Source organism: Scleropages formosus, chromosome 6 (genome assembly GCF_900964775.1).
Source record: "Scleropages formosus chromosome 6, fSclFor1.1, whole genome shotgun sequence".
NCBI classification, from domain to species: Eukaryota; Metazoa; Chordata; class Actinopteri; order Osteoglossiformes; family Osteoglossidae; genus Scleropages; species Scleropages formosus.
In genome coordinates this window covers 19249538-19275148 of record NC_041811.1, presented here as the reverse complement: position 1 = coordinate 19275148, position 25611 = coordinate 19249538, and the positions used below count along the sequence as shown (strand labels likewise).

The 25611-nt window shown below is 38.4% G+C and overlaps 1 protein-coding gene across 1 annotated transcript in view; it reads right to left on the bottom strand.

Moving 5' to 3' along the window:
• Window positions 1-21963, bottom strand: part of parp8 (poly (ADP-ribose) polymerase family, member 8) — a 39711-nt gene extending 17748 nt beyond the window's left edge. The window contains exons 1-7 of the mRNA XM_018736814.2: window positions 21643-21963; window positions 20716-20770; window positions 8182-8219; window positions 5128-5217; window positions 3753-3823; window positions 2828-2896; window positions 1979-2073 (exon numbers count right to left, since the gene is read on the bottom strand). Of these exons, the coding sequence (XP_018592330.1) occupies window positions 1979-2073; window positions 2828-2896; window positions 3753-3823; window positions 5128-5217; window positions 8182-8219; window positions 20716-20770; window positions 21643-21733 (509 nt within the window). The 5' untranslated portion in view covers window positions 21734-21963. The remainder of the gene's footprint in view (window positions 1-1978; window positions 2074-2827; window positions 2897-3752; window positions 3824-5127; window positions 5218-8181; window positions 8220-20715; window positions 20771-21642) is intronic.
• Window positions 21964-25611: the final 3648 nt, after the last annotated feature.

Here is a 25611-nt window from a genome sequence, read left to right as displayed (position 1 = left end):
AAAAAACTAAACCCTGAAAGCACTATTAATAGACATACCCATAGAGGAAGAGTAGGAGTTAATCCTGTTTAGGATGTTTACAGCTTATGAACTCAGAAGGTCAAAGTATCAAAGATGGACAGCTACACTGTACAAGATAATTATCTCCTGTGAGTATACTGTAGGTCACATAATACTTTAGTCATTTCAGCACTTTCACTACGAATATAAATGTAGTCATACATACTATTCTTCCCAAAGGCATGCCAATTATAAGATTGTTAATTACATAACAAAATACATAACTATGTAAAAAAACAGGAGTGCAAATGCTCACTCAGTAATGAAACTTTTTCCAAGCCGGTTCAGTTTTTCTGTACTATAAATAACCTTGATTGCCCAAAATTCTGGCTGATACCATGCAGGTACATTTATACTCATCCAAGCTGCACTAATAATATGAGACAGTAATACTCCACACATGCTGTCCCATGACATGTACCCATCTACCGTTATCCAGTGAAAAGCTCACAAAGCTGTGCATAAAGTTTGTCAAATCTACTACGGGCATTCTCAGATTACATTTCCAATCCAACAAATCTCATCTTCATAAATATCAGCGGGGTACAGTGTTTTTTGTAATGGAGGTGAGGAGGCCCTTCTGTTTTCATTCTTCTTAAGCAGAGGCTTGGTCATATCCTCACTGATATCAACAGCCCTGTGCTAATTTTCCTACACAGGGCAGGAATAGAGGTTGAAGATATGGTTGGATGCTTTAAAAAAAGTTAGACTGGGCTCTACCTCCCAGAGCCAAAAACATAACACACGCAGAGTTCCTCAACAGCACCATCACATCCGCAGCAGACATGCACAATAGGCTGGCCTGCCATCGGGCTTCTTTGATGCAGACAGATGAGACTGTCAGATAACAACAGTGAATTTAAAATGCACCTTGTCACAGTAAAAACATGACTCACAATGGTCTTGTACTTGTTTTAATTAGTCTAAATCACAAACATAATTTTACAAATATATACTGTACAACACTAGAGTTGATGCATTGTAATTGATACCATTGCAGTGGTATGGTGGTAAATCTCAGCAGCTGTAGATGCCGTTTTCGTTTTTAAGGCTTGGATTTACAGCACATTGCCATTGGGTTTTAGGATGATGAGGGTGTTCTGTGGATGCTTTGTGCTCTGAGGTTTGTCATAAACAATGAAGCAGAACACAATCACTTTCCATAGCTGTGGAAGTGCCTTTGCAGTATTGGTTAAAAGAGTGCACGATGCGCCCAAGGTGGAGAAATGTGATATGTTTTTAAAGGTTAGACTCTAATAATGCATTGTAAATGTGAGAAAAAATGTTGCTTGATTTTAAATGAATGTGGTGTTTGTACACACCAGTTCACTTTACATAACCAGACAGGACTGATTTTTGACTGTTGTGAAGTTTTAATGATCCTATTTTTGCATCAGTCAAACTTATTTAAATGGTTGCATCCGTCTTTCTCAACTCCACAAAAAAGGCCCTGGTATTTTCGCTACTTTAGTATTTTCATTGTGGTGTGTATGACACTGGTGGTGTGGTGGCGCAGCGAGTTTGGCCTGTGCCTGTTCTCTGGCGGGTCTGGGGTTCGAGTCCTGGTTGGGGTGCGTTGCAGCGGACTGGTGCCCTGTCCTGAGTGTGTCCCCTCCCCCTCCAGCCCTGTGCTACCAGGTTAAGCTCTGGCTTGCTGCGACCCTGCTCGGGACAAGCGGTTTCAGTCACCGTGTGTGTGTATATATATATATGACACAGACAGCCTATCAGAAGGTTGTCTGCACAGAGCACCAATACCACAGTGACATCTGCCACCCTCCCGTGATGAATTCCAGAACACACTGCTTTCTATCAAGAGCCAAACCGGTCACAGCAAAAACACAACGAGGATCGCTACCTTCATCTAGTGCAACATAACACCATTTCCCAGCAGATCATGGTAACCATCTTTTTATACCTGAGAGATACTGCATGAGGTCCATATATTTCTCTCACTGCTGCTAAGTCGGCCTCAAGCTGTGGATGTTTGTGAAGTTCTCCATCGTAGTTCACCTGAAAGAGGCATGTGAAGAAGGTTGACAACCAATATGCCAACTCTGTATATAATTTGAAGACACTTCTTTGTACCTGACACCATATACATTCCAACGCAAACCAATAAATAGCATTGTAGATATATGATGAGAAATTTGATGCCTGAAAAAATCAGTCTTCCTGCCCCAAACAGACATAGCCAACATCCTTCATGTTTCAGAATTTTGCACAGATGAAAACGGCTTCAAACACCCCCACATTAAAAGAGATCTCTTCACCTTATCAATCATTCAGATAAAACAAAAGACAGTACATAAGTTAGGAAGTGAAAATGTCATTCTTCTTTTCTGCTTTTCTGCTTCAATCACCTTTCTAGTACTCCAAGTGACGACAAAAGACAAAGGACCGTTTGACAGTTTCTATTTCCAGCCATGCAAAGTGTTTTTGTCTAAATTAACAAACATATAATACTACAATATAGCGTTTTTCAGTATCTTACACTTTTTTTTTTAAAAAAAAAAAAAAAAAAAAAAAAAAAAAAGTGTAACATTTCAATATAAATTGCATAATTCAAGCACTAACAAGTAATGCAAAGACTTCTAAATGCGTCGGGAGTGTTTAGACGTTCAGAGCATTGTTTGCTTTGCATGTGAACACACAAACATACATTAAAACACATCATATACAATGTAAACACGTGATCTAATACATATATTAACATCACAGAAATTGACAGTTCCATCAAAGTAAGATTCCTTGTCCAGCCACTCACCTGACCACCATAGTAAAACTCCTCAGAGTCGTTGTCTCCTTCTGAATCCTCATCTATGGCACTGTGGAACTGAAAGACGCATTTGCTGTAAGTACATCGCCCCCTCCCAGCCACCCCCTGTCGACATTAAATTTTCACTTTAAATCTAGTGACATTAACTGTAGGGATTTATACTAACACGATTAATTCCAGTGGTAAAATTTATGTATTTTAATTTTTTTAATTAAAAAATTTCAATGAGTGCTTTTGATAGAGACTGAACACCGCAGCACTACACTGAGTGTAATATTAACCTAAAGCTGAGGCAACACTGTTCATCACATCAACTGTCTGAAAAACAAAGAACAGGCTGGGCTTCCAGGTAGAGTGTGACATTAAATCACAACTTTGAAGAAAATTTGTTCCATGCATCAAACAGTGTTTGATTTTCCAGAATCTACAAATATTATAAAAGGAAAATGCTCTACACAACATTTTTCAAATGACATGTAGAAGTGGTCCTCAAGCTTAAGGCTACAAATAAATTTAGTATTTCTTACTAAGAAACTTCACTAGCAAATCATCCACCAAAGCCTGCAGATCATACAGTTAATTGTGACCTGAGAAAATGTTCTTTAGGAGGTGACAAAATATCTCATTAATAAATCATCCTGATAGTCAAATTAAAGTTGAGTTACAGGTAATTAAATTAATTTTCTTATTTAAAAAATAAAATTGTGCACAGCTTACAATGTTGAGCAACTTACAATATGCAGTAGTTTATAAAGCAGGTTTAGTGTTTACTGGAGTAATTCAGGGTTAAGTATGTTGTTAAAGAACACTACAGAAGGAGATGTGATTAAAACCAGAGAACTTCAAATCCTATGGTGACAGCTCAAAACCATGATGACCCCTATTGTCTCATTCAAGAAAAATCAATAAATACCTGGTTCTTGTCAATGTGAAGTTTTGATTTGAAAGACAGGCAGTTTGTGGCATCACAGTTAATTCTGATTTCTGTTGAGAAAGAAACGGGCAAATCGGAACAAAACCTAAAAAGGCAAGTTATAATATCTACTTACATCTTTAAAAATGTACTGTAACAACCAGAAGCAATGAGTTTGAATTCTAGAGCCATATACACTCATGAATCCTTCTAGTGCCATCAAACTTTTGTTTTTCTCAAAAACAAGTTACAATGATTATTAGCTAGTATTTAGCGGACACCTTTATCCAAGATGACTTACAATGGTAAATACAAAAGTCCGTACACATCGTTCAACCATCTACAGTATATAACGGAGCAACGTAACAGTGACACGTGAGCACACACAGGCGGGAAGGGGTGGCCTGAGGAGGGAGAGAGAGACTAGAAATTTACAGTCACCAATTTTCGAGAAACACACACATTTGAGAGAGAAGCTAACGATGACAGAAAATGCAAACGCCACACACAGAGTGGGAACTGAACCCACGTCTCATTGCATCGTTGCACAGCTCAGGCATTGCGTGACACCAAGTGACTTTGTTCAGTGAGTGTGAATTCATTTGCATTGTTTTCATACAGTTTGTCCTTAATGTTTGCTTTTTATTTTTTTTCCCCCAAATTAAAGGCTGAATTAACACAAACATTGAGCATCATATGTATGCATGTTTTATCTGTGAACAATTGTGTACAGTACACAATAGCTACAAAAGAGCTGAACAAAAGGCAGGTAGACAGCTATATTGTAATTAATAATTAATGAAGGAAAAATTACTTGTTATAATACTGTGTTATGATGACACATAAAACTATCGAAGTAACCGTGTCCATTTCAGTGGAAAAAGGTTGGTCTTTTACTTATTTATTTAGCTTTGGAGAAAAGAGTCAGCAACTTAAAATGTTAAGATGCCTTCAACTGTTTACTCATTTATGCACCTGCGTAATTTTACTGCAGCAACTCAGGGTAAGTACCTTGCTCAAGGGTACTTCAGCTGGAGGTGACATTTGAACCGGTAAAGGCAGCAGATCTAAACTCCGGCCCAAGTTTTTAGCATAAATTGTGGTACTTTTGAGGATTCAAGAATGCATTAACAGTTTTACCATTACAGCTTGAAGCTAAGAGTATTATTTCAGGCACACATTACCTTCATAAAAATGGGGAAAGACTGTGCTAATGCTCCGTTACACTTTGCAGTAATATCATTTACTCAAAGTTGCGCCAACAATTTTAATTTGTAAATAATGTATTTTTATGGAGAAACAAGAAAAACAAGGGGGAAAATGAGATTTATTCACCCAATTTTCCTCCTCAGTGAGCAGACTTTTCATAACTTACCTGTTGCTATCCTGTGAAAAATGACAGGAATGGGATCTCTTGTGACTAATACGTCATCGTCATTCTCAGAACTGGACACATAAGTGTTGTCTGTGGGGAAAAAATAAAAAATTAACCCATTTCTCCTGACAGGGAGTGAAAGCATGTCTTTATAAAGAACCTACTTTGTTTTAAAAAAAAAAAAACTGTCAAATAACTGGCAACCTTTTATTTATAACACACATTACCTTGACAATAAGCTGTCCTCCTTCTACCACATTTTCTTATCTAAATAAAGTAGGAAAATGGTTTGACAGCACAGGTCCAAATATATATGGGAGTAATTTATTTTTCAGGAAATTCAGCCAACTTTCCAAAGGCAAGCCATGATTAATGAATGACTGATACATTTAAAGCAAAGCCACATGAAACAGCAGACAGAGTAGATGACTGTGGTTAACTATGACTAGCAAGTAATAGAATTATTTGTTTAGAGACAGAATTTAAAATCAGTGTACCAAATATATATATATTTTTTTTAATTATAAGACTACAGTGATAAACTATAATAATGACATTCCTTGGAAAAAAGAAAGGCTATTTCTGCATCATCTAAGAGCAAAAAAAAGAACCATCCTGATTTCTGCTTATGCATAAATTCAGGAGCACCTCCTTGGCAAAGCGAGAGAACAATCCACAGACTCGGCACAATATCATGACACAACAAAACAAATGAGATGTACACTGCTGTGGCCGAGTCTAGATAAAAATAACTTTCTGCTGGCACACGCTGTCTCATTGTGTGGGTCAGGTTTCATCCAATTTCTGGGATAACTTAAGCGCTTTAGGCCACTCACAAAAAATACATTTTATATGTATTTGGATGACTTAAATCCAGACTCAACCAAAATGCAACTTCAAAGAAAATACAATCGCACAAGTAAGCTCTTTTTTGGAAACCGCCCTTATTTGGTGATAGTAACTAAAATGGAACGTCCAACAGGAAACTGTCGAGATTCCAGCAATAAAGCTACTTAAGAGTTTATCGCAATAAAATACCCACTTCAGCTGGCCTATACTCCACAAATATATTACATACTGAACAATAAAATGGATGGCTCTAGTCCTGGACGTTTATACTTCCAGCTGTAACAGGATTCCCTGATAAGCCATGGATAAATAGAATTTCCATTCACTAAGTTAATGTCATTAATCCAGCAACAGAAATATTTTATTTTATACATGGTCGCCTAGCTAGTGGGTTGATGGGTAAAATGCATATTCGTTAGTTAATGATGGAGACCGTGCCTTCCTGAATCGTAGTGTCCTCTAATTCACATCTCAGTCTTTACAGCGACTTCTCCTCATTTGGATCACAGCAAAACGGAAGACTCTGAATGAAGCCGACATACTTCCATGAAGAACAATTAAACAAGAGGTTCAATGCATTTCCACTTTAACAGGTTTATAGGAGATACAATGCATCTGAATTTGAACAATGACCAGTAATTTTAGGAGAAAGAGAACTATAATGTTTGATATTTCTTTCAACACCTGATACGGAATAAAGAATTCAAGTGAAACTCAGTCACTGCCAAACTTGATATATTCTGAAGATAACTTTAATAATATGATATCTAAAAACTAATAAAATCATTGCCTACAGCTTGCTTTATTGATTTTAACTTTCAGTACAGTCTTAAAGTCTTTCAGACATTAAAGATTAACTTTGACTCTGAAGGTCAGCCAGCAAAAAGGGTTTAGAAATAATACAGTTAAAGTATATAATAGTGAAATATGTTCTGCTTGCAGAAGACATCCTTATCCTAATTCTCAGAAACATCACTTCTAACCCTGGAAGAAAAATCAAACCTAACATATAGTTCCTTATATCCATGCATTAAGACCATACATCTAGACTGTGTGTGACCAGTGTCTTCACTTTCAGTGTTTCCTAATTACATTATGATAAAAGAATCGCTGCATAGTACCATCACCTACCACACCTACCCACCCAGACTTTTTAAGTCCACATCTTTAACCAATAATTTAATGGCATCCCTGCTGTTAAGGCAAGAGCTCTTGAGACACAAGTCAGAGATTTAAATACTGGCAAACTGTATAAAGTTTACAACATAAGATTTTTTTCCTTAATAAATTACCAGCTCACTTTAAAATGTCTCACAATATAGTAAATCAAAATTCTTGCATGGGGAATTAAGTTATTTTGAGCCTTATGAACATTATCTTCAGACATTTCATGCTTACAGGTATCAAAATAAAACGTTGTCCATTAAAGACTTCCATTATTATGTATTGCAATTTTCAGTTCCTAGGTGTTGTGTTTTCTAGTAATGTGTTTTACGTCAGCTTGCCATAGATTCAAAGAGGTAATTAAATAAACATTAAATATTTCCCCTGTGTAAATCAGCTTCCAACTGAAATATAACCGTAAACACTCCTAGCCTACATTTTTTGTATGGTAGTGAGAAAACACACAAAATCAATGGCAACAATACTCTTACTTCAAATAATAATTCATTTCAGCAGAATCTGGGATTTTTGATGTTCCACAGCTATGGATGTAGTTCTTCAAATTATCTGGGTGTTGTTGATTTTTTCAGCTATGGAATATTACAGATCTAAAATAGCAGGCAGTAAATCACTTCATTCATCTTAATCATTGGGTGAAGGCAACTCAACCGTTCAGGACGGATCAGTGAGACGAGTTAAAGGCCAAAATTCCATTCTTCACCAAAACCAACTAATCGGGGGGGGAATCATAATATGCATTGGTTCACAACTAAATTTAGTTTATAAACAAATCATAGCTAGACGGACAGAAAACACAGTACCCTGTGGGGAAAAAAAAGATGCTCTATCTGACACAAAAAGAAAAATCATGAACAATAAAACTGACTGTCTCCAAACCCTCTTTTAGAATCCTTTTGCAAGACAGCTATGAAAATAGTACATTCTGAACAGTAAATGTTGAGCTGCAAATAAAGAGAAGTGACATGGTAATTCCAGAGGACTGAAGAAATAAAGAAACCATTGCTTTAAGGTAACGCTTACCAGGATAATCTTCAGAGACGTGCACTGAATACGACACCCTAAGGGATGGAAAGAAGATCAAATATTAGAAATTTATTTGTTTTGCTAAGTAAAATGTAATCGTCTAGAACATACTGCTCCAAAATACACAGGTAATGAAGTACAAAACAACACACTTCATTTGTTAGCGATATTATCTGAAGCATCTAATTATGATGCTAAATGTCCATGTCTTACAAAGCACTGAATCACTCCATAAAATGCGGAACTAATGTATTATACAGAACATTGTTACCAGTTCTCTTAAGTGACATGTCAAAAGCACAATACATTTCTCAGTGTATAGTCTAGAGGCATGGCAGTTCCTCAAGTATTTGCACAACAAACTCCTTCCAGAATAAAGCGCAGTGCAGCAGAAATGTTGGTTGAATGTAAGGACAGTCAGACAAATAATGTAATGTTCCTGTTAATTATCATAACGCTGCTTTTCTGAGTCATCTCTCAGGCAGCCGTAGCCATTAAGATTGGCATAACTGTAAAGTGTGCAGCGCAGCGGAACAACAGACTGCAGATCACTGAGCACACACTGTATTAGAGTACACGACTGAGTTTATGGATCACAGGTAAGGCATGTTAAGCACACAGTGGTTTCATTGTTCATGCAGCTCCTATTTGCAGAGACTACTGAAAAGATCTGTTTAATCCAATTATACATTTCAAAGCAGTCTTGATACTGGTAACAGATTTTGGGTGAAATACAATATGAATGACTGATCCAAAGTTGAGAAGCCTGAGTCAACCCTGAAGGGCATATTAAACAGTACACTGAACAGAGTTTAAATGAATATGGCCAACTGTGGAATTTATAGTGCAGTATTCCAGGGATTTCCCCTTTATGCATCATTTTATATATTAATATTGCATTTCAGTAGTAGCATGTAGCATTGTGGTTAGAGCTGTTGTCTTGCAGTCCCTGGTTCAAATCCCACCTCCTGCTGTAGCACCTTTGCTCTCAGCCTTGAATAGCGCCAGTAAAAATTACCCAGCTGTATAAAGGGGCAAATCAGTGTAATTAGCTTAGTAAACATTCCTAACATTATAAGCTGCTTTCTAGAAAAGTGTCCATTATCTGAATGAATAAATAATGAATCAAAAAATGCCCACATAGCTGATGAGAATATTTATAAGCCTCTCGTCCAAAGAAAACTTGGATTAATTTGCTTTTACTTTAAACATAATGATGTATAATAAAAAACTCAGTTGGGTAAAACTGCTTGTCATATCCAAGCAAAGCTCTTACTTACCTGAGAGTTACCAAACATTATCCAAACTTTACATGCAAAACACATTTTCATCAAAATGCTGGAACAAAGTTAGCCGTTCCAATTCACGGAGTATAATTTAAGAGGCAATTCAGTATTCTGGAAAAGACGCGTCTTTCAAAGAGGAAGCCAAAGATGTGCTTTTGGGGTACGTGTTAAGAGAGCTTGTCTCGAAAAAGCCGAGAGTCTCGCCGGCTGCAGTCAGAGCTGCGTTGTCCACCTGCAGGTTCCTCAGCGGCGGAACATAATTCAAACTGCACATAATTCCACATGGGAGAGGAAAGCTTTAAGGTCAGCCACTGCATCAGAGCGTAAGCGCCTTGCAGGAATGTGTTTTGCGGCGCAGAGACTTTGAAACAGCTTGCTCCTGCACTCCGTGCCCCGAGACAGACAATCTGAGGATGACAAGAGCGCGTCACAGGAACACCCCCGCTCGGTAGGTTCACCGTGTTCCCCCAGCTAGAAAGGCTCACATTCCCTAGAAACAGTCACAGGATAAACATACTTTTACAGGAATGTTATGGTCCATATATACCAATTATGTACTTTTTTTAAACAGCAACCAAGATATAAATCACTGACTGATAATAAGCCCTGATATATTTTAAGACACGAGATGGTGTTTTACAAGATGTGAAACATGAAAGGAAATTTGAGCCTCATTTTCGAATTTTGTGAAGCAAAATTCTGCATGTTTTATAAGATCACAGATACAAGTGTAACCTTTACTGTGTTCCATGCTGGAGAGGAACGCCTCTACTGGCCAGACCCGCAGACTCAACCAGCGGCTTCTATTACGGGCCTGACCCCAGCCCCAGTGGAGGCAGTGGAAGAGTCCAGAAAGAGGAGGAAGTTAGTTCTCCTTTAGGTACAATGGTTCACATCCTTTCCATGAACTAAATGCCTTGAGCTCCTCTAGACACTGGATTGTTCAGTTAGAGTGCACACAAAGGCAATTTTTCAAGTCCTTCACACTTAAGTCCTACTGCAGCTTAGTATACAAACTTATGATATTAAGTTACTTTGGAGAAAACCCATCAACTATATAAATGAATAGTAAAAGTAACATCTGACAGTCTTACAATGCCCCACAGTCAAACCCCCAGAGGTTTATTTTATTCACTTTCTTTGTTGTAGTTTGTCTTCCTTTCCTCAGTTGCCAGATGGTTTACTTGGTTAATGTTCATATACCAATCTGGTTTATCTCTTCCCCTCCATTCTGTGTAACCTGTGCTTTACAGCTCAGCGCTCCACATTACGCTGTTTAGAAGGCTGCTCTATAAAAACAAACCGCACTGAAACTGAACACGTAGTTAATTTTTGTATATTTATACATTTTATCTAGCCACACTGGATTAGGTGAACCAGTCATCAAATTGTCCAGAAATTCAGTGAATGCAGATGTATATGAATGAGTCCTGTGGTGGCTGGGGATTGAGTGTGTTTACCCTACTTCATGCACTGTTCTTCCCAGGATTGCTTCCACACCAACTTACTTGGTGAAATGGCTAATGAAATGAGTGATGAATGAAATCCTTTATTCTAATGTATACTGTATAAAATATTAAAAGTGCAAAACTCAAATTTAAATTCAACAAATGCCAGCTGCAGGATTTAAGACCTATAAAAGAGAAGAGAGAAAGCAGAAATGGCATTACCTCCTCTCTGGCACCCAAACACTTGGTTTCACAAGGCATGTTATTAACCATGAATACTAACTAGACAACCAAGTCTCTCTTTCCACTGAATGACAAATGATCACAAGTATAGATTTGGCATTTGGAGCTCAGGGAAGTTTCTTGCTTTGGAGGTCTTTTCAAAGACTGACGCCATTCAAATCCCATGGGAACAACACTCCTGCTTGAAATGTAAATCAGTTTACTAAGGGGTTTGGCTGCTTTAGATAGCTTTTCTACTTTGAGCCGATACATATTTTGTTCTTACTTGTCTGGCAGCGATGAAAAGGAAAAGTAAATTCGTTTATTTTGTTGTAATTCTGCCCTGTAACTTCTGTCCTACGAATACTTCTGACTTCATTTTGAAAAAAAAAAGGATTACTATTTATACACATTCTGTATACAAAACTGAAAAGGTGATTTTAAATAAAAAAAAAAAAAGACCTCCCTGTGTAATACATACTATTAAAGCAGTCCATTTGTATGTAACACCGACTGGAAACATCACCTAATTTAATTCACTACAGGCAGTTGATATAAATCCCAAACATGCAATACTCATTAGACTGTATCAAATTAATTGTTAGTCTAAATCACCAGCAACCAAAAGAAAAGGGGGGGGGGGGGGGGGGGGGGGGGGGGGGGGGGGGGGACACAGGCAGGTTTTATCATTGCTGGATGCTGCATTAGAAGCAGGTATGCAATAGATTTATTTTTAAACATCCATCCAAGTCATTTGACAGTTCTGACTTGGGGGTTTGCACAGTAAATCCTTGGGGTCGACTGTAAGCATTCTAAATGACCAAGAATAAGGATTAGCCTTACTGAGAGTACAGTACATGATAAATTCAAAAGTGAGTGTTCAGTTTACATATCAAGGAGATGTTTGCATCTACACTACTGTGTGTACAAAGTGTGATTTGATGACACTTGGTGGATATGAAGCATTACCGACATTCTGGCACTAAAAAGTCTGGATTTTTGTATAGCAACTTTGCTGACCAAGGAAAACTGGGTGTCTAATAAAAGTTTGCATTTCATATTTGCATTTCCAGGCCAAGTGTTCACACACATCTGCACTTACAGGGGTATACACAGATGAAATCCCTTAAGTCTTATACAGACCAAACCCCATTCTGTAAGGCGCCTTGAGAGAAAACATTTTTCCATTTAATTACCGACTACACATTCAAGCAAAAAACAACCTGTGATTTACTAATTTACAAATCTTCCCATCTGCAATGCAAACACCACATTCTAGGAAAAGGAACACAGAGTTAAACCACGTGGGAAAACTAGGAAGGAAAAGCATGAAGATGGTCGTTTCGTTCACTCGCTACTTTTTCATACAATAAGAGTACCGATGGGAAACAAGGTCTTCCTTCCTGCATTTGAGCATATGCTACCATTTGTTACCAAAACCTAAGAAAGAGGAACATAATTTGCAATGTTACGCAACAAAAATACAGATGGAGAAATACTAAGCACTTTCCTAAGAGGAATTGGCCAACTATTTTTAATTTAATTTTTTAAAATGAAGCAAACACTAGATATTAGTGCATGCTCAAACTACTATAACTGCAGTTTGAGTGTGGGGTGGTATGGGTGTAACACTGATTACAGTGAAGAGCACAAGCATAGAAAGGAAAAGTTGTGGTTAACAGCAATGAATCACATGCACAGCAGTAGCATTTATGACTTAGCACTCATGTTTCAAACATGTTATATTTGCTTATTTAAAGCTGAATGGGAGCACAGAGTCAAATTTCTCTTAAAAATGGGGGGGAAAGGCAGTGTTATGAAACAAAGGTCACATAAATGTTAAAATAAACTTTATCAATTCTGCTGTAGCAAAAAAGAAATACTTTTAAAATTTGGACCAACACATATTTTTGAAATTCAGACCTATACATTTATTACTCACACTAAAGTTCATTTTTTTTTTTTTTTTTTTGGAAAGGATTTCTTGCATGTTCCAGTGCTGCTCAACAGAATTTAAAAAAGGGCACCTGATACTGCAATAGTTGGCCTGCACTGTGTCTAGCACCCAATTATTACTTCCCTTATTTGGCTCAGCAGTTTCATTACTAGTAGTTTAAATCATGTGGTCTGATGTAGAACTGAACAAAGCACCTGCACAATCTGACTTGACAGTTTCAAAAAGAAGAAGTGGTGAAAGTTAATCATCATTTTTCCATTCCTGAGACTTCTCTCCTGGGACCCGAGATTTATTTATATCCACATTTAGAGTAAGTTGTTGAAGTGACCGTAAACTACTGTAACTGAATTTTTTACTTCCATAAATTAGGCCGGGTCAGGTTAGCCATTTGTTAGACTTCCATGAGAACGAGTAAATTATCACTGAAAAACACATCCACTGTAGTGGTTCCCTCATTTCCTCATGCTGAGCTCCCCAATATATTAGTTCTTTAATTCCAATAAATGTTTAACCAACAAGTGAATGTGTAGTACATGCATGACTCACCTAATGGCTAAGAAGGTATGATTTAGAAAACACAGAAATGCAGTTCTCACAACTTGCCGTGGTAACATCAGAGTGTTCTTTATATTGCGAGTATTTTGCTTTTAAACTCTTTCATGCTGCCTTGGCCCTAAACATACTTGGTTGTTTTCAATGTAACTAATACAATAATGATAAAGTACATCTATATATTTCAGTCTAAATTTTGCAAGTATACAAGCAGAACAGTATTCATTGCTAAGCATTTCTTTGTATGAAATTTACTTAAGTGCCCATTTCTAGTATGAACTGACTTTTTATTTTAACTATTTTACTATGCCACAGAGCTGTTGATTGGACCAACACCTGTTAAAATCTGGGGTTTCTGCAAATTTTAATTTCAATTTGTTTAAAATCAAATCTCTCAACTATTTTTTACTGGAAAAAAAGACGAATACTTTGAATCAACTAAAGACACCAGCCAAATATATTACTGCTGATATTCCATTTACTCATATGCTTGACACTTGCATTTATGTATCAAGCATATGAATACTATAATTGTTTTGGCATGTTTATACATATACTTCACGTAACAATGTAATGAAATTGATGCTATGGGAAAATGTGTGTATGGAAATACTATTCTGAGCAATGCATCTAACTAGGCACATGTACCAGAAAGGAAAAGACAAAGCTTATAAAAAGAAAAAAAACCACATCTGAATTCACCAATTTTAGCATGGATCGCAGTGTTCACGCATCCAAACGATTTTTATTCCAAAATCACATCAAAAATTATCATTAATGCTGGAAATGTGATTTTATTTTTCATCTTAGTATCATCATATTAAAATGGCTGCAAATTCAAATTATACAGGTGTATATATATACAGAACTATTCACTGTGGAAAGGAAAAAAAAAAAAAAATCTATCAGATAAAGCATGGATAGATGTAATAACATACTTCTCTGAATCAACTAGGCCTGTGTGCTCCACTCTCTGAACTGTTTCATCAGGAAATGTGTTATTTCCTTTCACTGTAAACCAAAATGAGAGGGGACAGAGAGAAAATGCTTACACTTCTATTCCTGCTTACAAAGCAACTATGGCATTGAACTCTGGGACAGTGATATCAGCTCACCCATCTGGCAAAATGCTGCATAAATACGAAATAAGGCAGTACTTACACACCATTTCCCGTTTTGCTTCTTTACTCTATCACATTTGTCACATGTGATGCATGATGCAAATTATGAGCTCAGTGTGAGCTTTTAGAAAGCTATGAAAAACAAAATTTCCTTTCCACAGTAGGCTGCACTTCTCAAAATTTTCATATCTACCACAAGATCCGTATGATCAAACACATTTGACCTCAACGCTCAAATGCAGACGGCTAAAAATTTTAAATTTGAATTTCAAATTATTAGTTTTTCTTCTAATCACTTCTAGTTGTTTACTTCCTGTGGAAGCACTTTCTTTCAGCAAGAATCTCTTACATTCAGGTTAGACAAACAGCCAAGAAATATTTTCCCAAAATCTCTGAAACTAACACACATTGTAAATACTTAGTCAACTGAAGAAAATTTCCCCACAAATAAACTCTTGCATAATTGCTAGATACACAAGGGAGATTCTTAACATTAAACAATTCTCACTTGTGACATAGCATACTTCATATTACATTTTATTCCATCTGAATACATGACAATGAGCAAATTTAATACATAGGTAACACACAAGTCCCTGGTGCAAGAAATTCCCCAAGACAAATAAAAAATACCAGACTAAAAATATTTAGCCCAATCGTTATTACTGCTATTTTGAAAGGCTAACATTAAAGAAATGGCCACGCTTCTCATAAAGACAAAGCCGCAAAAAAGAAAGGGAACCGATCGATAATGATCGTTGAAAAGAAAATTCAACAAGCCCTGAGGTAGTTGGACTGAGTGGCACAAGTTGCCTCTTACCTGCACTTAGCTTCCTTGACCAGCTCCCTTGTGCGAAGTAAGCAGGACAAAGGAAAAGACAAAAACTCTGGACTGCAGCACCAACTCGCATCAACGAACTCCCACTAAATATGAAATCCTAGCAGTTTACAACATAACTTTGCGATAATATTACTGAAATGGATAGAAGGCATAAACCACCCAAACTCTAAATGAGAGTATTTTGGTCTATAGTCCTAAATGGAAAACTGGCCAATGCCAGCCTCTTGCTTGCACATATTCAATTTCAGAAGGGCAAAATAATTATAATGGAAATTAGCAAAGTTTTTGGAGAAATATCCTCACAATAAGAATATGCCCTAATTCAATTTCCTCAACCAACAAAACCTGAGTAACATTAACGCCACTTAAGCCAAGAACATATATAGGAGATTGTGTTTCATCCAGATGTTAAAATGCCAAAGACTGTATGCCTGTTTTGAGATATTAATAGTCTGTTTAAAAGTCATCCTAAAAAAACTGCAAGTATTGAGAATATGCAGGAGGATATACAGTTCTTACAGACTATACATGTGGACACCCAAGTCAGGGGACTACAGCCCAGTAGTAACAAGAGATCAACAGGAATGGGAAAGGACATCAGCCCACTGACAATGCAGTATTTAGAATTTTTGACAGTACCCAGGAATTGCCCCTTTTGATCAATTACTCTGCAAAGCCCCCACCCATCAAATTCTCCACCCTGAGGTTTCACAACTTTATACTGCAGTCGATGTACTTTAGCATATCTCGGGGAGGACCTCAGAGATGACCTAAGCCATGCATGTGTAAATGAGCTGGCTGCCACAAGTTCTGCAAGGATTCACCAGCACAATGGTAAAATTTGAAATTTGATAAACAGCATGTCACTGCTCCATCCAGCTTCCTCATACACGATGATAATGGCTTAAAACTTGTCAAATAAATAAAGCCTTTGAATGGACTCTCCTGCTGCTGTGCCCAAGAAATCTACTGTTTGTAAAAGTAGCAATACAGTGTATGCTGCACAGAGCTCTGGTGTATGTTGTTTTTCAGAAGTCACTTCTTACCTGTGACCCCACTCTTATGTCACTAGTCCTAGAGAGGGATGCATCATATCTCAAAAGTATGTTTTCTTTATTATCTTCACAAACACTTTTATGATTATAAAAGGTGTTTTTTTCCCCCCCAATATTGTGCCTGTATACAAAAGTCACAGAAGCGATTCCCACCCACAGAGTCAGAGAGGAAGAGAATATCAGCCTTAATGTCAAATACAGCAAAGAAAAAAAAAAAAACCCTTCAAGGCATACTGCACTCACTTTCCAAAAACCAGGAAAATCTGACAGGGTTTACAGGTATAAATCTTTCACAGTACATTCTGCATGCATTTTTTTTTCCCAGCAATCAGAAAAGTCATTTGTTTTTGTTAGATAGGTAATAAATAAATGTGAAATGCAGTTGAAAAAGTGTTTCTCACACTCCACACATATCACCTGGCAGACATCAAAGTTCCCTTTGCTTTCACTTTCACGAGATTTTTTAAGCCATTATCTCTTTAAATACCCCAACTATCTTTCAAAGTTAATCAAACAGCATGTAATGTGCCCCCAACAAAAACAAAAAAAAACTGAATTGGTCTGCATGTTTTTCAATTGTTTAACTATTTCACATTTGTCCACATAAATAACTATTTAATTTTCTCATTAATAATCCTTGTTCTTCCAGTACACAAAGTATTTTTTGGTCCAGGTGAACATTTTGTAGTGGGGACACATACATGGAAGGTTTGAAATAAAGGTTTGGAATAAAGGAAAAATGTCAGCCACATTTCACCTTGGTGTCAAAGAAATGCACGTCAGCCATACCCATAACTCAATAGGCTGAGAGGTCTTAATATGTAAATTCATCTATCAGCTGAAATAAGTTTTAATACTGATGTTATAGGTCAATGTTTGTGTAATTTATGCCGTTTCTCACTAGATGGAACTGGCTCCAAGGCTTTTAATACTATGAATCTCATTAACAACATTAAAGGTATGTCACTACCAGGAATACAAGAATTTCATTCAAAAACAAAAATTTTAAATTCTGTGCCAAAGTATCCAGCAAGATTAAACACAGCAATGGACTCCTCGACTGATTTCGACACACCCTTCCTGTGTCTAGTTGATTTTTCAATTTCTATTACACGTAGCTTTAGAGCGCAGGAGAACAGATGAAAGGTGGACTCTGTCAAGACTTCCCAATGCTGACAACAAAGCGAAACTGTTCAAGGCATAACATGTAAATGCAACAGTCCCAGTAGAATATAATCTCATCCAGCAATCACAAAACTGACATTGGGGAATCAGAACTCACCTTCCTATTCCATATATATAATTAAAAAAAATAAAAAAAAAAAAAAAGAGTTTTAGAATGTGTTACATTTAAATAAATTCCCAGTATACCTTTATTTATATCTGCTGAAGTTGCTTCTGCATGTTTAAATTCTTTTACAATAACTGGGTTTGTATTTAAACCAATACTGATATTGCAATCCCAATTCATTCATCATTATTATTCTGTGAACATACATCTTATCCATCTGAGATTTCTCATTTTCTATTAATGTATGAGACATTCCCCAGTTATCTGGCTTAAATGCACACGTTAATTAAAAACTACTTAATCACCATGTGGCATGTTAAAATACACATGCACATACCCAAACGACAAATTCAGAATTTTGAAAAATTAAATAATTAATGCAGCAAATGAATTTGCCTTATATGTGGAGTTGAGGTGCAGTACAAAGTCCAAAGTCTTGCAATACAAATAAATCACAAACATAATATTCAAATTATGGCAGGTATTGAGATTGTTTCAACTGAATTGAGATATAAACAACTAATTACTCCTAAACATAACACCCTCCTTTGTCCACCAGAAAAATATGCGGCCTCAGACAAATTTAGTTAAAGACAGATTTAGCTGCACAAGGCAAGCATCTTAATATAGAACAAGGTCCCTTAAACTTTTCTGGATGAAGGACCACCTAAATGTTCCAAAACATTTTACATATCACCAACACTTAAGAAGTACTAAAAACCTTTTTCAAAAATTTTAATTGTTTTCCCAGACAAGTGACAAATGGCCTAGTAATGAATAGACAAGAGTTTTAATTTTCTGCTTATAAAATTCTATTTTTACCAGTCTATTTGCAGATTATTTGTCCGTTATTAAAACTTTTATTTTAATAATTAAGAAAAATTACATCCCTCGGTAGCACAAATATAATACATGGGTCACACTGAGAATCAGCAATGTACACTAGAGGAATATAAACATGTCAGTTTCTACAGGAAATTTTTATAGCCTGTAAGGTAGGGAGGAAAAAAAACGAGATTACAAACTAAACTGTAAATAAAAACAAATAAACCATCACATTATTTTAAAAGTCAGCTGCTGAAACTTATGACACGGAAAACAATGCCTGCTCCAGTTAAGGAGAAAAAATAATTTAAATTATCACTCAACTTTTTCTTTAAATAACCAGGGGTAATGTCTTATCTCCGCCAGTTCTGCTCCACAGAATAAAACTGATTCTTGAGTAGCTTGCTTGAAATTAGGATATTTATCATGTAATTCTCATAACTGCAAAAAAATTTCAATCCATATACATTATTATTTTTTTTTTTTTTAAAAATCTACTGTGCTTTTTTGGCCTGCCATAAGAGGAGAAAGCAATTTACCATGGTGGTGTAGAGTTTTAAAACAAAGGAGCAATTTCAGCAACAGGCTGATCCAGTTGCAGTGCTCCAAGGAAATACCAGCGGTCATTTGTACCGGCAGCCTTCAGGTTGTATGGGGTGTCCTCACACTCCTGGTGGGGGGGGTTTGGGGGACCTCTTAATAAGCAAGTGGCACAGACTTTTCTGTGTGTCCCACCACATCCTGCACCCATCATCTCACTTCACTATCAATACACTCCTCCATCTAAACATGTTTGCCTATTCACTCACTTGGAAAATTTCATTTTTCTAGTTGTGTATGTAGAGGGGCGCGGAGGCGCCACGGGTTTGGCCGGGTCCTGCTCTCTGGCGGGTCTAGGGTTCGAGTCCCGCTTGGGGTGTCTTGCGACAGGCTGGCATCCTGTCCTGGGTGTCGTCGTCCCCCCCCCCCCCGGCCTTGCGACCTGTGTCGCCGGGTTAGGCTCCAGTTCACCGCGACCCCGCTTGGGACAAGCGGTTTCAGTCAATGTGTGTGTGCGTGTAGCTATTTATGTTATGTGTACATATATTTACCATGTATGAATGTTGTACATCGTACAGCCAAAAGTGAATTTTCCTCTGGAATTAATAATATTTCATTAATTTGTTCATTTATTCATAACTACTTCCATTTCACGTAACTTACGAAAGTCGCAATAAAAACACTGCTGCATAACTTTGCTTCGGGAGTCAGAAGTATTTTTCACGCTTCAGATGAGATCAGAATCGGAATGAGGTTTTATCTGCCAAGTGTGCTTAGGCACACGAGGAATTTGCTTTGGTTCTTCTGCAACTCAAAAGTGGTATTAAACACAACTTGAATAGTGGTATGGAAGCACCTTTGTGATGTATAAATATGGCCTATGTAATGTATAAATACAAGGTTTCATATAAAACATAGTTTCTACTGCTTGCTTGAACTTGAAGTAGCCAGGCAGGCAATTTAGAATAATATAAAGCCACGAAGAATAAACAAAGGAAACCAAAATAAATTTTAAAAAAAACGAGTCTTTCATACGCAAGTGTCCATGATTCAAAGTGCCAAGTTAAACTAAAAAGAGACCACCGTGAGTTCACAAAAAAAAGTGATAAAAGAAATAGAAAACTGCAGGCAGCAAAACGTCGTCATGTTCACACTTTCAACACCAGCAGCAGCGCGTTCGTACGTGAAAACGAAGAAGCTGCACCTTTCTTTCACCGGGAGAGCAATGTAGGCTCTCGGAAAAAGACACCACTGTGGTTTTCACACCGTTTACACTCAGAACCCTGCAGTCGTGTCGCTTCAGCACACAACAACGACGACGAGGCAGCACACGGGAGCGAGCGCCGCACGAGCGCGGGCACGGGCACGGGGGCACGAGCACGAGCACACGTACCTTTTCGGGCCCTTCGCGTACGTGAACGTGAACGTGGAGTCGGAGTATCGAAAATCTGCAATAAAACAAGGCAGAAAATAAACAAATGAATGAATAAAAATAATCAACGTAAAACTGACAAACTGCCTGAATACGAAGTAACGAAAAGGGGGGGGGGGGACACGCCATATAGACACACGGACTAAGGAAAACACCACGACGACAGGAAAAGTCCCATTTCAACAAGTGCAGTTTCCATGGCAACGTCAGAAGGGGTTTCCACTGACAAAGGATGAAAAGGAGCATAACTGATATGGCTAAATATTAAAAGACACGCTTCTCCTGGAAAAACATGGTCGTCGATGTACAGTACACTCTCTGTCTTATTTTCCGGGGTGTTTTTTTTTTTTCCCCCATATGATTTTGGCTGCATTTGGCAGACTGATGTGTTGATGAAGCCGGCATCGACATGAGCAGCATAGTAATAATTTTCCAATTATTCTTACTGGAATACAATAACACCCGCTAGCGATCAACTTACTAGCCAGGAGGGGGGGGGGGGAAAAAAAAAAAAAAAAAAAAAAAAACAAATCAGCTGTCGAGGCAACTTCAATAGATCACGAACGGTGATGAGCACAATCGGGCTATAGAAGGCGTCTGGTTAGGAAAATAATTTCTAAAATACAAATCAACTGCATGTCAACATCAAAATACATCTTTGGGGGGGTGGGGGTGGCTAGCTAGCTACGAACAGTTAAGACTTGTCCAGTGATGTGAATACTCAAAACGTTGTCATAGGTAAGCCGGATCACGTCTGCCTGGGCGTTTATTGTTCATGCTTTGGCCATTTATGGCTGCTTATGAGGGTGATTTATGCAGGAGTGCGGGGAGAACCTCCAGCAGCAGACAGGAGGAGAGAGAGACAGAGAGAGAAGTGGGCAAACTCACCAGAAAACGGGCAGTCCTTCTCCGCCTTGCACCTCTGAATTACGATGTCGACGTCTTTCTGAATCCTCTCTTGCCTTGAACACATCCCCATGAAATAAAACCCCCTGAAATGGCTTGTTTTGTTATAATGAAAAATAATTAAACGGGTATCCCTCTTCTTCCTTTCTCAGCCTGGTGGATGTGCACGGCAGTCTTCATAGACAGAATTCCCGGACAGCCGTGAACGCCGCGCTTCTGCCTGGGTTCTCCGTTCTGCTCCTCGCGCAGCTCGTCGTTTCCGCGGAATAAAGCCCAGGTGGTGCCGACGAGTCGAGTCGAGTCGAGTCGAGTCGAGCCGTTTCGCCTGCCACTAAATCATCTCCACGACAACAAAAGACACGGATGAAAAGCGCCGGGACTCGACAGCTCCGCTTCTCGACGTATATTTCATACCGATGTGCTTACAGACCGGAAGCGTCGGCTGCTGCCTCGTATCTCCACTAACAATGGCGATTCCGAACGCCGAAGCCAATATGTTCTGTGTCTGTTAAAGTGAAACGAACCCTATTGCCGCTCAGAGTGCCGTACGAGCCGTTACCGTCACCCGCAACCGCGTGATCGCGCGCCTCTCGGGTCTTGCCTTTTCTCCAGCACACGCGCTCAGTTGTTACCTGCTTGACGTCGCACCGTGGACCATGTTGTGCGACACACACACACACACACAGCGTACGACTTTCCACTCGTTTCACTGTTGAGAGCGCGCGACGCTTTGAGGAAGTCTCAGAGACGACGTGTCCGGGTCGCGCGCTATGCCCCTTTGGATGCTTTGTTTGTGTAGGCTCCTTTACATACTTCTTTAAAGTGCTTTGCCATATTAATTGTCACAGTACTGAAAATAATATACACAAAAAAAAAAAACCGCTGAACATTTGCAAAGCAGCTGAGTTGGTGCATGATTCAATTTCCTTACACTCCCACGGTGTGCGTAAGCGCGTCTGGTCTGCATTTCATGTTTCATCCATCATTGTGACAGATGGACCAACTTTGCTTGTATCGAACTCTCTGGCATTTTAGTGTTAAGGATGTAACCTGATTTGCCTTTGAACCTAACCCCAGTGAACCCCGAAATCATAACAATCACCTACCATAAAATGAATGCACCAGAGGAATTCTCCGCCTTTCGTTCTTATTAACTTTTCTATTCTGAATGTGCTAAGTCTTGTTACCCGAGTGCTGTTTGAAAGGTAAACACTAAACAATAAAGGCTAGAACAGCCTGAAACTTTTATCTCCTCCAAATCTATTAAACGCTCCCCTATTAGGAATTAATTTACAGGACATTCATTGATGATAAATCTTATTACTAATTACGAATGTAATATAACTGCTCTGTCTCTGCGGTGCAAAAAGGCTTTAAAAAATCATGCTTGGATTTCCAGTTATCATCATGCATCACATCTGCACGGGAACCGGGACAGTCACTCCAGCAAGTAAACACATATATAAGATTCTCATACAATAAACATGAGCGGAACACATGAGCAGACCGGCGCGTACACGCCAAGTATCCGCAAAGAGAGACGCAAATAAGCCCCGCCCCCTTTATTAAGTGACTCGTAGGTGGACAGTGACGTCAGAACGTGAACAGGCCCTGGGGGGCGGACGTGTCGCGACAGCTAGTAATGATGTTGGCTGCACTCAACTCTTCCCTGCACATTTACTTTGTTTATTTACTGTTTACAATATAAACCTAATTAAGCAAGGTTACAATTCCACATTATTGCATTGGCTCTTGTGTTACTGTGGTGCAAGACAATGTGTTGCTCTGGATAAAATACTTTTTTAAATTGTTAAATTGTAATGCAACACAGATGCGTGGTGTATGGAATAACAAAGAAAACTGCGGAAAGGAAAACAGATCAAAGCTTCTTCTTCAGAGCCGCTTGTCCTATATGGGGTCACGGGGAACCGGAGCCTAACCCGGCAACACAGGGCATAAGGCCGGAGGGGGAGGGGACACACCCAGGACGGGATGCCAGTCTGTCGCAAGGCACCCCAAGCAGGACTTGAACCCCAGACCCACGGGACAGCGGTCCAACCCACTGCGCCACTGCACCCCCTCATTACAGAAATAAACAGGAAGAAATGGTTTGGCTACATTCTGTCAAAAGCTACAATAACTAATTTTGTTGCATTGGAGAAATCCACCAGAAGAAAAATTAGTCATAAGTGAACACACAAAAAACTAATATTCACACATCTAGGCATATTTGTGTTGAATTCATCAAATGAGTACCATGGAAACTAAGCCACCACCAGTAGAGAGAGTGGAAGACTGAATGCTTCATGAGAATAGGCTCATTTCCTCAGGAACTGCAATCTGTTTTGAATCCATAAGAAGTATTACAAGAGGACTGGTGTTATTCACCATGCTGTTCCTACCAGTAATTCATCATCTGTTCTGAAATACTGTTAATCCATATGCCCGTACCTTTGTTACATTCATTTTGGATACAGCATTCATTTGTTACAGATAAAATCCTGTTGAAAGTTCAAAGAAGTACAGATCCCATTTCAGATTTGTAATAGATTCGTAATAATCTCACAAAGGTGAACGGAGGAGGCGGTCTAGAGTCTTATCACTTTGCAAGGATGAAGTCAGCATTCAATAAGAAGTTAGCGAGAGTGGTAATCTCAGGTAATTCAATTGGAGTGTTAGTCTTTATGATGTTTTTAGTAGCACAAACTGTAAATTACAGCTTGAAGGGCTGTTTCCCTCATGCTCAGTTTTGGACTCTACTGAACCTTGTGTTCTACATATATAAACACACTAGCACTAGACTGAATCTGTGTTTCCCAGACACAGAGCAAGCCTAGTACCAGACTAAAATGGAATTTCAATGAAGAATCCTTATTGACAGTGAAGTTTAGCACAAGATTAGATTTAATCAGTGTACAGAACACTACCGCTTAGCCTCACAAGTTAATTAACTTTAATGACACTGATGGGAAAGAAACACGCTCATACAACTGAGAGACTAAGCAGCAGGTGTAACCTTGCAACTCAACTTTTGATATACATGCAGCTGAAAAAAAAAGGTGATTTCTGGTTTCATCACATTTTTCTCTTGTATTTTTGTTTCTTGATGTCCAATATTAAAATTTATCTCAACACATTAAATCCTCCCTGTCTTGTCTGCTTCCCGGCTGGGGTTTAACCATCTGTACCATTGCATTAGTCTGGAGGTGACAGCAATTGGCACTGTCAATGTCTTGCAGCAGCCAGAGAAGGCGAGGACACCGTGAGTGATGATAATCCTCTTGGTGCGTGTACTATAGGTCATAGTCACGGCCACATCAGACTTTTGAACCAGGAAGCATAAATCCTGTCACCAAGGTGGATATTGTCTCATAGCAGTCATGACAAATCAATTTAAGTGACAAAAAGAATCCAGAGTGGTTTTTCACGGCCCTGGCTCTTTTCATGTGTTACTCAGGCATTGGAGGTAGGGGTACTGGTGTGTTCTGCAAAGAATCGCAGATAAAGTTATAAGTACAGAGGTACGACACACAAGGCTGGAAATCTTTTCAGGGTTCTGTTCACTATTACCAGGGTGCTGAAACCTCATAAAATACTCGTTCATCCTGTGGACTATACCACTTAGTCATCCTTTTGGATTTCATGGATGCCAAGACAACTTAACACGTTACACACTCAGCATTACGACTCCATGTTATATATGGGCGACGCTGTAGTGTGCAGCAAGTACTTGGATGGATTTATAGAGCATTCTTATTCATTCGGACATTTTTTAGTAGAACAGTTTAGTTTTCACTGTAACATAGACCCAGAGAAGTGTTCACTCTCCTCTCTTCACCTTGACTTGAAAACACGAGTTTGGAATATGTATGTCATAAATAAATTTAGCAGTTTAAGCATCTGAATGAAATACCTTTTCACAAAAAATCCCCAACCCCCCAAACTCGATTA